The sequence below is a fragment of the Gordionus sp. m RMFG-2023 genome, chromosome 2 (genome assembly GCF_954871325.1).
Source record: "Gordionus sp. m RMFG-2023 chromosome 2, tfGorSpeb1-WG-v2, whole genome shotgun sequence".
In the NCBI taxonomy this organism is placed as follows: domain Eukaryota; kingdom Metazoa; phylum Nematomorpha; class Gordioida; order Chordodea; family Parachordodidae; genus Gordionus; species Gordionus sp. m RMFG-2023.
In genome coordinates, this window is record NC_088776.1 from 11391885 (window position 1) to 11405633 (window position 13749).

Consider the following 13749-nt stretch of genomic DNA (forward strand, 5'->3'; position numbering starts at 1 on the left):
GAGGCTCAATTTAAAAAAAAAATTATATTACAATATTCTTTTTCAGTGCAAATAAATATCTCTCACACCATTATTTTTCAAGAAAAAATAATAATGCTTTTGAGCCATTTTGATAAAGTTCCTATCGGGACTCGAAAAGAGATGCTAAACAATTATTAATGATTTAAATGCGTTCAAAGAAAAAATAATTGAAAAGTGATTCCAAATAATTTCTAATGATTTAAATGCGTTTCCTTTTTAAAACTCAAAAAGTTTTAAAATCTTGATAAAATTATATGTTGGCCGGGTGGAATCGAAAATTTAACATTGGTTTATATGGTCTCCCTCAATTTTAGGCAAAAATAATTTTCTTTTCTGATATCAAATTTCAATCTAAACCGAATTCGAATTTATATTTTGGATATGTTTTCTTTTTTATAATAAAAAAAAACTTATTTCTTCTTTTTCGATAAAGTTTCAAAAGTTTGCGAATAATTTTTTTGATATTTTGGAAATAGCGTAAGAAAAAATAATTTTAAGATTTCAAGATAAAAAAAATAATTGTAAACAAAACCATATTGCAAATTTATTTTTTTTCATAAAAATTTTTTTAAAATAAAATACAATTAATTTTCCGATAACAAATCAATAAATAAAATTTATAAACTCACTCAAGATATTTTCTATAATTTTTTAAAATTGATAAGCAACAGACATGCATATTCAAAAGTTAAGCCAAGTAAATAATTATTTATACTTTTTATAAGATTGTGTCCAAATTATCAAAAAATTAAATGAATAAACTTTCGAAACTTTAATGTATAAACATGCCAAAAACATAATACTAAAATTTTTTAGTTAATTTCATAAATTTAATGTATGTTTTCAATTAAAATTAGCGAAAGTTTTTAAATTTTTTAAATTCCTAAAAAAAATTTGGACATAGCATAAATGTTTAGCTTTTCTTCGGAATTAATATCAACTTTTGTTAGTTCCATGTCCCTTAAGATCCTCTTAGAATATTTCCATTCGAAATCCTACATTCCATTGTCCGTTAGCCACTTCGCTCTATTTTTCTTGTGGACCATGACGATCTGTCTAATATTCGATAACCGAAGTTTTGGATGTCCCTGTTTTTTGTTTATGGATTATCTCAAAAAGAAAATGGAATCGGGGGAAGATGACAAATCACGAGCAGCCAAATACAATTGGTTATATCTAATAAGGTTGTTAGGGGCTCAATTCTTGGGTTTATTTTTAACTTTTCTGTGTTTGCGGTTGGCTAACATAGGTTATTATTACGGAATTCACGATGCCCAAGCCATTTTTTCTAGAAAAATCGTCACCTTCAGTTTAATAAAAGTGAGGAAGAAATTCGATCCAGCGCTGGCTCGCGCCTTGATAACCGTAAACGCCATTTGCAGCTCTGATTTAAAAGTAACGCCGTATCTAGGATTCCTCGCCGAATTTTCGGCTATGCTTGCATTGCTCATCACAATGTATATCGCGGAAAGATTGAAGGATAAATATTCCTGGCACTTGATGAATCGGGACCTACTTGATTTAGTCTCCAAATCGCTAGTCGCTACTTGCTTGGTTTGCGTGGGGGCTCCTTTTACTGGCATGTATTTCAATCCATTACTAGCGTCAGCTCTCACTGTTGGATGCAATGGCAGTACCTTTTATAGAGATATTTTTGTTTATTGGTTAGGACCTCTAAGCGGAGTGTTGCTATTTTATTTCCTAATTCATCAAGCTTCCTCAAATTCGATTAAAAAGAAGAACTATAAGTCCTGATTTCTAAGAAAACATTTATCCCGGATATATGAATTTCCATTCATAATAGAGATGTATGGTTATAAAAAAATATATCCCAATTTGATGAGCGGGTTTAAAGTTGATTTTAAATTTATAATACACCATATAGAAATTCATAGAATGCTTTATATTATTAATTGGTGTCTTCAAAAATTTTGAAAAAATAGGACTGGGTGACGATATAATGAATTGACAAATAGTATAACAAAAGAATAAAATAAATTTATCAACTCAAATCGTTTATAATTTATTTATAATAAAGTATGGGATATTCTGTGTCTACATATAAATCAGATTAAATATAAATTTATTTACAAATTTTAGTTTGTGATATTTAAAAAAGATTAATTATAACCAAATTAAACATTCATTTTTAGACAAAACAACAACTAAAAGTTGGTGCAAATCTTAAAACTTTTTAGAAGACCTTTTACTCCTCTTCGCGCCTTTTTTTGATGAATCAGATTTAGAATTTCTTTTCTTCAAATCGGCAAAATCTTTTGTCAACCCGGGGCTAAAGATCACCTCTCCAAATAATTGATTGCCATTGATACCATTTACATCAGAGACATTTTCTTTATCTCTAATACGGTTATTAAAAATATAAGCACATGATAAGATGTAGGTTAAAAAAATGAACATCAAATATTTAAATTTTTAGATTAATTTCCGAACATATTTGTTTTAATAATTTAATATTATTCTTTTGAATAAACATGGGAGCCATCTCAATTAAAGATAAAATTAATAATATTTAAAAAATTGATTAGTAAAGTCAATCAGCTGATGCATCATGCTTATTATAAATGCACCCTTAGAGATGATTAAGATGTAAAAACAATTAGTTAAAAAAATTTAAATTTAAAAAATAAAATGGCCACCCCTAAATTATATTCTAGTTTAAAGAGGCACGAGGAACTAAATATATTTTTTTATTAAGTCTAAATGATAATAGCTAGCGACACCGCTGAGAAAAGCATTGTAATATTAATTTTGTATTATCACCGTTTAATAGTATCCGTGTTTATATCGTTATTTTTATTATAACCACTAGAATGGCCATTTCCATCCAAGGGATTCGATTTTTGATCATTCACAATCCGACTTTGACTTGAGGATTTATTGTACTTAGATCTTCTTTTTCCCTTTATCGTTTCCAAAGGTTTCGTTTTCTGTATTTATCCAAGCAAATAAAAATTCATAAGTTATTGTATAGTTATGTAGAATATGTTATTTAGAAACATTACTTTCAACCAGATGTGAACCGATATAAAGATTCGGCTGATATTTATAATTATTTCCGATACTAAATTATTCAACCCTCTATAAGATAAAAAAAAATACCCACAATTTTGTTTTAAAACTTTTTACATTTTCTTAAAAAAATATAAAATATTATAATAATTAATCCTTAATAATTATTTGGATCTTTTTGTTTTTTTTCCATAAATGAAGATTAAAAATTTTCTTTCTGCCTCCCCTAGATTTTATAAACCAAAATTAGATCGTGAAATAAGATGAAATAGCACCTACCAAATGATTGGAAGAGGCTTATTGCTAAAGCCTGCTATAACAAAATTAGTCAATGAAGTAATAAATAATATTAAGATTTTTCAAAAAAAACAAATATCACAGGTAAACTAAAATTTATAATTAGGGTAGGGAGTAATATAATCTTAACATATATGAAGAATGGGAGGATTTTATAAAAATTAAAGCTAACATATTGCCTTTATATGAAACTACAAATATGGTAGTGGGGATCCTACTTAAAATTTTGTTATACCTTATTGTATTCTAATCCTTGAACAAAAAATGGAAAAGCCTGATTTCCATAAATCCTTTAACAATGGTTTTAAAGCTATACGAATTGAATAAATGATTATTCGTATTTGGATAAAATTATTTATTATTCGTATTTGTAATTAATAGATTTCGAATAGGCATAATACATACATAATATATCAAATAAATTTATATGAGTGAATACAAAAAATTTAAAAAATATAAGTAAATAAAAAAAGTATATATAATACTTCAGTGGAAATCTTCAAATAATATATTTAATAATGAAACTTATATGATTTTTTTTATTAAATGTCAATCATTTTTATGATAAAATTTTTATCGTTTTTTTGTAAAAGCATTTTTTTAATTATTATTAATTTATGCTTAAAAATCATTAATTTTTTTACGATTTTTTTCATTAAGTTTTTTTTTTAATGATCAATTTTTTTTAGAAGTTTCTCAAAATAATGTTAAAAATTTTACTGTTCTGATATTTTGTTTTAATTATATTGAATAAAATATTTAAACAATTTTGATAAATGCCCACCCTATCTACCCCATTCTAACAGTATTACAGCGGTATCGTAAGTCCTTTACAATTAAATGGGCTCTGGCAGTACGGTAAATTATTGCCCAACCATAGATGCTAATCCACTGTATTGGTACGTCAATGGCATAATGTGCCTATGTATTTAAAATTGTATACCTGATGTTACATGACATATACAAACATTATTAATCCTATGATCAATCCATCCATACTCAACGAATATAAAGCTTTTGGAGAATGTTATAAAAAATTTTTAAAAAGTTATATCTAAAATCATTTATTTTTATAAATAAAATCGAAATCCATCTTTATGTTTATTTTTTTATTAACAATAATTCATTAATAAACATTGTTCCATATTGTTATTTTTTTGCGCATTCTGTTTATAAATGTGCGCGATAATCTCTTCAAAATCTGCTTTTAGTGAAGCTGGTGATATTGACAGTTATCATCGCCGCAGACTGACCTCTGATAAATTGGAAATTTTGGTATTTCTAAAAAGAAATCTTCGGTATATTAATGTTAATATTATTTAAAATATTTATTTCAAATTTTTGAATATAAACTATAACTGATCATTATAATATATTTAAATGATATAAGTTATGGTATAGTTAGATTATAAATGTCATACTTATAGTATATTAAAAATTAAAACCATTCATATCTTTATAGAATACAAAATTAGATATGATATCGGATCGGTTATCGGCCGATCAATTTAATATCAGGAATATCGGATCGGATAGGCCCCCAATGTTATCGATACACTTCTAATAATATTTGTTAATTAGGAGTTTTATTTCAAATATGATATCAAAAATAAAATAGAAAATTAAGATAATCCATGATCCTTTAAAAAAATGTGGTTTTTATATATAAATTGATTCCTTAATTAAAGCATATAAATTCGTAAATAATCCATCAAATATTTCAAAATGATTTAATAACTTAAAAGCAAAATGTTCATCTTACATAGCATTTTAAATTATTGGAATAATTTAATAATTTGTAAATTAATATACATATATGGCAGAATTTTTAACGTACTTCTGGTGATAATATTGAGTGGTAAGATGTAGACATGAAATGCATATGAGCACTTGTTAATTTTGAACACGCAGGATTATGGGTTGTAAGATTGATATCTAAGAGATTTCTTTCATTTTGGTCAAAATCTAAAGTTTTCGGATTTGTAGCCCTTAGCATATTTTTCTGGTTATCATAATCATTTTCTTTTTGAAAAGTGACGAAATCGATATCATTTTGTAATTGAGTAAAATTTTTAGTATCTGACAAGTAAGAATTAGTCTGATTATCTATATAAAAGTGATTGCAATTTAGTTAATAATCTAATATAATATAGAATTGTACCATATATGTCCAATGAATCTTGAGTCAAGCTATTTATAAAAAAAAATATATAAATGTTAAATAGAGGAAAAGGTATGGGCAAAAGAAGAGACACTTTGAAATTTTCTGTTTTTCATGGCCAAGCTTTGGTTTATAATCACAAATGATTAGTATTGTATTTCATTTAAAATATGGGCAATTATGACTTGTAAAATATATTTAAATCCCTTTTTTGTTGTAAAACAAACAATAAAAAATATCTTAGCTCTCTATTTTTTCTTTTAAAATAATACAATTATTTAAACATTTACAATTTAATTTTGGTTCCTTTTATTAGTTTTTTTTTATCATTAGGTAAATTATGGATATAATAAAAAATATATAATTATAAAATAACCAAGAACGATTATAATTTGATAATTTTTTTGAAAATATCGGCCTTATATTTTATTTTAAAATGGTAAATATTAGCTCTAATTCGACATTTAATGTCGTATTCCAGGGGATCATCCATATGACAGGCAAATTTAAATAAAATTATTTTTATATATTAAAATTAAATATTTACAAAATTGAGTTTGAATTTATAATTAGTTTTCTTTCAATAAAAGGTCTAAAAATATGACGATAGTAGTGTATATTTTATTTATAATTATTAAAAAAAATATATATCATGAAAAATTAATGTTGGTCCAATTTATGTAACCTATGTTGATGGTGGCTAAAAGGCAATGTGCCACTAGCTGTTGATTAGATTTTTAAACTAGCATTGACCACTAATAGTTTTGTTGAGCACAGGTCCAATTATAGCCAAATTTATAAAATATTTATATTGAGAGCCATTATAAAAAAATTAGTGTTTAAATTTATAGAAGATGTTGAAGATTGTAATTAATAAAATCATTAAAAATAACAATATTTTAATCAGAGAACTGGAGATAGTAATTATCTACTAGAGGTGGGCGCGGGCCTAATTTTTTATTCACGGCCCGCCCGCTCACGGTGGCAATAAAAAAAATCACGCCTATTCACGCTTACCACTAAAAAATTTTCGACCCGACCCGCCCGCTCACGACAAGCAATATTTTGATTAACGCCCGTCACGCCAGAAAATTCACGGTGTTTTTAAATTTTTCAAAAATATTGCTATAATTTCACACTTTTTTGAATTCATTCTATTTATTTCTCTAATTTCATAATCCATATTAATAACAAAAATAAATACAATCTATAACTCTAAATTTATTTAGAAAAAGAAGAATGCCCATCTTTTTTTATTTCAATTGTGTACGCCTTTCCTCTAATGAGAGATTGGCTACAGAAAATAACCTCTAGAAGCCGAACTAATAATTATCTTAGAAAAGGGAATGAATATTCCTGCTTCCAAAACTTCAAAATATTTCTTGTTATTTATCTTATATGAATCTTTTAAGTTCATCCTCACAGCTTTCATCGGTGATGTTGATGTTTTCATCAGAATCATCTAAAAATTCTCTAAATTTTTTATTTAGAATATACGGTCTTTTATGAGTGTAAGATGAATTAGGAAAGTGATAGTTGGTATTGACCATTTAGAATATACGGTTTTTTATGAGTTTAGGATAAGTTAGGAAAGTTATAAATGATAGTTGGCATTGACTTATGCATATCATCTAATTTTATATCATTTCGCATTTTTCATTTTCTTCTTTTATTAAAAACTTAAGTCTTTTGAAATTCGAATCTAGAATTAAGCCTAACTTATGTAGTTCCTGCATAATAATCTTTTAAAAGAAATCTTGTTCTGTATTTTAAGGTTTTGATTGTTATTGTATCACGTTCAGAAGGTTAACAAAATTTTATTAATTTTTATTTCCATAGACAAACTTCATTTATTGTGGGACGAGATGCTCTCAGATTATCCAAGCCTTCTTTAAATATTGATAATAATTTATCTAACTCGCGTATGATGCTGATATCAATTGTGGCTAATCTATTTAATTATTGTTGCTAAACAAGTACACCTGTATTTCAGAATATGATTTTAAGAAACTCTGTATCATGATATATACAGAGTTCCATCTAGTTATACTCGCTATTACAACTCGTTTAAGGGTGTGGCTTAGTTTGCTATTAGCTGTAGATTGTTTGAAATATTGTACTATTTTTTTACACCATTTATTATGGCTATTTCAGTTAAACAATTGTCAAAAATATAATGCATAATATTATTTAGTATATGGCATATACATGCAAGCGTTTCGTCATCTTTGAATGCACTTATAAGATTTGCTCTGTTATCACTCACAACACATTTATTTAAGTATTTTCTACTTCTGTATATTCTCCTAAAATTAATTGATTACACTTTTAATTTTGACGTTTTTTCATCCATTGCCACTGTGTCCAAAACAAATGTTTTTAATTTAAAATCCTTAATGATAATATGTCCTATAATTGTTAAAAAACTTAGATTTTTATAGTCATCCATCCAAATATCAGTGATTATAGACAAGTAATTATTATTGATCATGCTTTTAATCTTAAATTTTATTTCATGGTATATTTTTGGACCTATGGTATTCATGAGAGTTTTCCAGTTCACAACTTTTATATTTTGTTATCCATATGTAACACCAACATTTATCTCTTGGCCTAGCTTGTAAAATCCTTCACCTTCTGTGGCATTTAAAGATTGAAGATCTTTATAAATAAAATATAACTGACTTTTCTGTAAAAAGTTTATGCAAAATTTAGCATAAAGTCTCGCGACAAAAAACATCTAGAAAAAAAACATCTAAACAAAAAAAGAAAATAGAACTAACTAAATGATACTGGATGTTGTTTATAAAATGCGGAAGATTTTTAGCTTTCATTATTCTTTTTTAAAAAAGAACTTAAATAAGAAAATATATAATATAATTATAAAATTGCTAATTTATATTTATAAAAAAACAATTTAAATAAATTAAAATTTCCGTGATTCACGGGAAATTTATGTTCACGCCCAGGGAAAATTTTGGGAAGGCCCATCACACCTTGGAATTTAAAATTTATTCACACTCACACTGTGACCCACCGTGACACAATGGGTCACACCTAATTTCACGGCCACTCTACCTCTAATATCTACCACCCTTTAGGATTAAGGGTATGTATCATTTGAAACCACTGAGATTTTTTTTTTAAAAAATTAGGCTGGCCCAGGTTTTAAATTTTCAGACCAGGCTGATTTTTTATTTTTATAGCTAATAGTGGCAATTTAAATCAATTTTAAAAATTATCTGCTGGCCCAGGTTATTTTTTTTAAAAAATTAAGGGCTGGCCTGGATGTTTAAAAAAAAATTTAGGACTGGCCCAAGTATATTTAAAAAAAAATTGAATATGGCCTATATGCCAGATAGTGTTGTTAAACGGCTTGTTTTGAGCCGATTTTTAAAAACGACTAACTCAATACTTCACTTGAAAAATATTACGCAAGCCTGAAGATTTTGCTCATAGAAGGAACAAAGGTCCATATAGATATTATCGAAATCTCAAGGCTTAGGCTATATTTTTCTGGCTAAAATATTGAGTTAGCCATTTTAAAAATCGGCTCAAAACAAGCCGTTTAACAACACTAGCCAGGCATGAAGGTCTCTGATTTTAATAAATACCTTTTATGGATAAAACATATCTTCCATCGATAAATCATAAAATTAAAAATATAAACTTATAAAATAAAATTAATTAAAAGTCCAAATGAAGAGTTTTTTTTTATATAAAACAGAAATGCTCAATCTATTTTAAAATTTATATTACTTCTCAAATGTTGTGGTATAATCATTTCTAGAGCGACAAAGCATATACTTCTTAACCGTTTCAGGCATTGGCGGTGTCTTTGGAAGATTATAATTTTTATGCTCTAACTTATTTTGCTGATTTTGTGCACAAGACCACTATACAAACATAATTATTATAAATTATGATTAAATAACTTTAAATAATTTATCCTTTAAATTGATAGGAGGTGTGGGTGATTTTGGAATTTTGATTGAAAGTAAATTGTATGGAATCATAGTTACATTTAGTTGATCGTCATTTGCTGCTGTAATTTTTGATGAGCTATATATAATGTAATTAACTTGGTTATTATTTATCAAATACTTAAGGCTGGAATCAATGGATGTTGACACAGCTTAATAAATAATTTTTGTAATAAAAAATTATAAATAATTTACATTCATCTTCCTTTTCTCTGCTTTGTATTTTAGTTTTTATTAAATTTTCAAGTAACTTAACATTATCCAATATATCTTTGTCATAATAATTATTTTGGATGCGTACAATTTCTTTCTATAATAAACTATTTAATAATATTTTACAAATAAGAACACCTCATTTTTATTGATTTTATCTTTTAAATTTGTTAAATAATTTTCATTAATGTTTAATATATAGTTATTTTTGAATATATCTTTATATTTTTGAATTTTTTGTTCAATATCTTGATTAGAAAAATAATTATTCATAATCTCCTTGAATTTTAAATTTGGCAGAAAATTTGGAATTATGTCAATTAATATAATTAGAATGTCTAAAAATGTAAATGTCTGGATGATTGATATACTAACTGTCGACATTAATTAATTATTATTACAAAATATCTTTTCTTAATAAATGATAAATAATATTATTATATTAAAATTTCGTAATTAATCTTCAGCCAGGAAAGAGTGCAATAAAATTTTCAGCCCAAATTTTCTTGGAATATGGCATTTTATTTTAGATTATTTAAAGTGGAATCATAATTTGTGCGCTGCAGAATATTAATTTGGTAAAATATTGTATTTGATATTTTTTGGTTTTCGATCTCTATATTTACTAATCGAATATCATCATATTAAATAAGTTTAAGATGTTTAATAATAAATTACGAAAACAATTCTGTTTTATTATTTATTGACCATTGAGTCAATACTTTGCAATTTTTGAAATAAAATGTTAAATCAAAATACTTGACAAATATTCCTCGCAAATTGCAAACAGGGAATCTTGACGCAACTTTTTTATCAAGTTTTACTTTAGTAAAATGATTACTGAGGGATAAACCAATAATGTTATAAGTTCGGTTAAAATAAAAATAACATACTATACTATGGTTGAGGTTCGGTTTGTAAAAAATAATATCGGCTCGGTAAAAACTTTTTAACACAGTTCTGACCACATAAAAGCGTTTTAGAATTAAGTATTAAAAAATGAATATTTAATAAATTTTATCATTATCTAAAAATGAAATCGAGCAGTATACAACTAAAATATTTTCAAGATTCTCTTCTGACAAATTAAATCCAGAAGAATATGAAAATATAATTACTGATACTTTTTAGAAAATAGTTGATTATTAAGATATATTTAAGAGATAAAATATCAAATCAGTTTATATGCAGTTTTACAGGTTCCGTTTAGGCAGCGTCTACATGAGTGGGGAAGGTAGGAACAGTTGCTTTCAATTTTTTGAAGGGGATAAGCGAAATTTATTAGAGTTTTCTTTTAAATTTTTAAATAAGAAAGAGCCAAATATACTTCTGTAAAATATTATTTAATATAATTTTTATATGCCTATTTTAATAATACAATGATATTGCTAAACAATGACCAAATATATTTATTGTATTTAATCACAGACATTATATTTCAAACAAAACATATTTATGAATAATTTTCGGATATCTTTCAAGTGTAATTTCTAAGGTAAGACATTCTATCAGCACTCTCTTTAACACTTTTCATTCCAAAATAATATTTCTTTTCTAAATTAAAGAGAGTCCGTGAATTTTTCGTACTTGACAACAATTTAATCTTTTATGAATGAGCGTGTCTAGTAAAGATAAATTTGGTTTGAATAGCGTAATTTTTTGTAACTAAAGTGAGTGGTCCTTTTTTTGGTCAAAAAATAAGGTCCGCGCCAACCATTAACCAATTGGATACGGTATCTGAAAAGTTTGGTCCAATTTTTTACGTATGTTTTAGTGATATAACCATTTTTTGCTAGGGTATTAGCAAATCCACCTCACGTATGAGTTTCATTTTTCAAGATAAAAAGTAAAGAATTTGATATTAGAATTGTTTTATACAAGATTCGGAATGTATTAATAGTTGAATATAACATAAATAACTGCGAATTTTTATTGGTTCTAGATTACAAATATGCCACATGATTTAGTAATAATTTTCATTTTTTTTCTGGCTATCAAGATAAAAATAATTTCCAAAATGGTATTTATCATTTATTTTATAAAATATTTAAAATCAAAGCATATCATGGAAATATGAGTGTAATATTCAGTTCTTAAATGTGAATGTAATGTTATTCCTGAAGGTTAATTTGGCAGGCTTAATATATTTTTTAGAAATTTAATTCATATATAAAGGCTGAAAACTTAATAATATTAAATTCGTAAATTATGAATCAACTTTTAAAGTAACAAAATTACTAAAAATCCTTGGTTAAAAATGATCGATTTAACTAGTTTTATTAAAGGCTCTATGTATGTGATTTTTAATACGATTAACTCAATATAAGTTTTAAAATGTACCATATAATCCTAGAGAATTTGCTCATAGATGGCAGAAAGTTTTCGATATCTATTAAATAAATTTAGACGTTAAGGTAATATATTACTCTTTCAAATTATGATAAATCATGCTCTTTGTATAAATTGACTAAATATAGGAGTTTTAAAACCCTATATATATATTAACAGTTCATTTGTCAAATACTTAAATAAATTAGGTCAAATAAAAAAATATTTGAAGTGATAATATATTTTTGCTATTATTAATAGTTTTATATTAAATCAAGATATATTTTTAGAATTATTTTATACTATTAAGAATATATTTTACCTTTTATTGATATGCAATTTAGAGAATTTAAATTATACTATAAATTAATGATTCAAGTGTTTTCTATTTTTGTGTTGGTGACAACAAATATGCTTGATTCTTCTCAGGCCCATTAAACTGGCTAAAAAGAAGGGGCAATTTAAAATGACGAAGAATATCCACCAAATTTTGGGAGGCCGCTGCATATGTGAACGTAAATACTAGCTTCCTGAAAAAATAGTGAAAATTATCCATACTCGCTTTAAACAAATTTTTTTGAAATTAATATGGATCTGGAAAAGTTAAATTTAATTTTTAATGAATTAAAGCTTAATCGGTTTAATGCTAAGTTCGGTATCTCACTGGGAAATTTTTAATATTATTTTTTTTATATAAAAAATAATAAATATGTGATCGTCTGAATATTGGTGGAAATTTTTTGATGTAATATTATTTCAAAGTTTTATACTCAAAAGTTTTAAGAATTGCATACTTTTTTCGTTCAATTGGTGTAATTTTAAATTTTGATGCAATAAGAATTTTTTTAAATATTTTTTTTTAATTCCCCAGAACTGGAAGATTCCACTCATTTATATATATATGTGAATATTCTTATTTTCTTAATATTAAAGATATGTCAAATTTAATAAATTTTATATGATATAAATATATATTGAACTATTGGTTTTTCCGTTAATATTATATATCTATGGTGATTCCATATCAAATCAACCAAGGTTTCAACCAGACTTCTTTCAATTTTTCTTAAATTTTGTATACTGGTAGTATATACTATAACTAAGAAAAAAATGAAATTTTACTTTCCAACTGTTTACCCACTAAGATATGGCCGTTTAAAGCGCGGAAAAATGGTACATTTTTGACAAAATGCACCTCATTTATTTTCAAATATCTCGTTAGAAAAATAATTTAAATTTTATTTTGTAGCTTAATAAAAGTTCTTTAAAATGACATAAAAAAAATATGATGGACATTTGATTAATATCGAAAACCTAATGTATAAAACCGGAAATGGCCATAGAAAAAAAAGGTATTTTTTTAAAAAAATTTTCCGTAGATAGATATCACACTGCTTTATATTTGTACAAAATCCTAGACTATGATAAAAATGGGTTTAGGAGTTATCACTCTTTATATGGCTAAAATTGAACAAATTTAACATTAACATCATCATATTTTAATTTAATGATTAGTTATGAAATAATGTTAATTTAAAAATTATGTCTAAATGACAGGCTTAACTTTTTTTTTATCTTTATCAAAATTTTTGAGAAGTGGCTGGAATAATGAGCTTTGTTTAACACTTTAGTTAAATTTTGTCTCGCAGTTACTTGACAGAATAATTCTAAACATATTTATAACTTTGCCTCAAATTACATAATTAATTGCATTAC

At 25.5% G+C, this 13749-nt stretch overlaps 2 protein-coding genes across 2 annotated transcripts; one reads left to right on the forward strand and one right to left on the reverse strand.

Annotated features, from left to right (window-relative positions):
- Positions 1-971: 971 nt before the first annotated feature.
- LOC135923549 (uncharacterized) lies at positions 972-1992 on the forward strand. The gene has a single exon (XM_065458354.1). The coding sequence runs from the start codon at positions 976-978 to the stop codon at positions 1774-1776; it is 801 nt and encodes a 266-aa protein (XP_065314426.1). The 5' UTR covers positions 972-975; the 3' UTR covers positions 1777-1992.
- Positions 1993-2098: 106 nt separating this feature from the next.
- Positions 2099-9894, reverse strand: LOC135924868 (myb-like protein D). Its single transcript, XM_065459994.1, has 9 exons — positions 9844-9894; positions 9688-9802; positions 9614-9644; positions 9445-9571; positions 9269-9405; positions 5510-5538; positions 5186-5454; positions 2803-2969; positions 2099-2380 (listed from the first exon to the last, which is right to left on the reverse strand). The coding sequence occupies exons 4-9, from the start codon at positions 9523-9525 to the stop codon at positions 2206-2208; spliced, it is 858 nt and encodes a 285-aa protein (XP_065316066.1). The 5' UTR covers positions 9526-9571; positions 9614-9644; positions 9688-9802; positions 9844-9894; the 3' UTR covers positions 2099-2205.
- Positions 9895-13749: the final 3855 nt, after the last annotated feature.

Bases quoted from the DNA above. Each gene is read 5' to 3' on its own strand.
- LOC135924868 (XM_065459994.1), bottom strand. From the start codon at position 9,525: ATGATTCCATACAATTTACTTTCAATCAAAATTCCAAAATCACCCACA. The intron at 2,970-5,185 runs GTACGTTAAAAA...GGATAAATACAG, and splicing joins ACTCAATATTATCACCAGAA to AAAACGAAACCTTTGGAAAC. The intron at 2,381-2,802 runs GTGATAATACAA...TAACCGTATTAG, and splicing joins AACACGGATACTATTAAACG to AGATAAAGAAAATGTCTCTG.
- LOC135923549 (XM_065458354.1), top strand. From the start codon at position 976: ATGTCCCTTAAGATCCTCTTAGAATATTTCCATTCGAAATCCTACATT.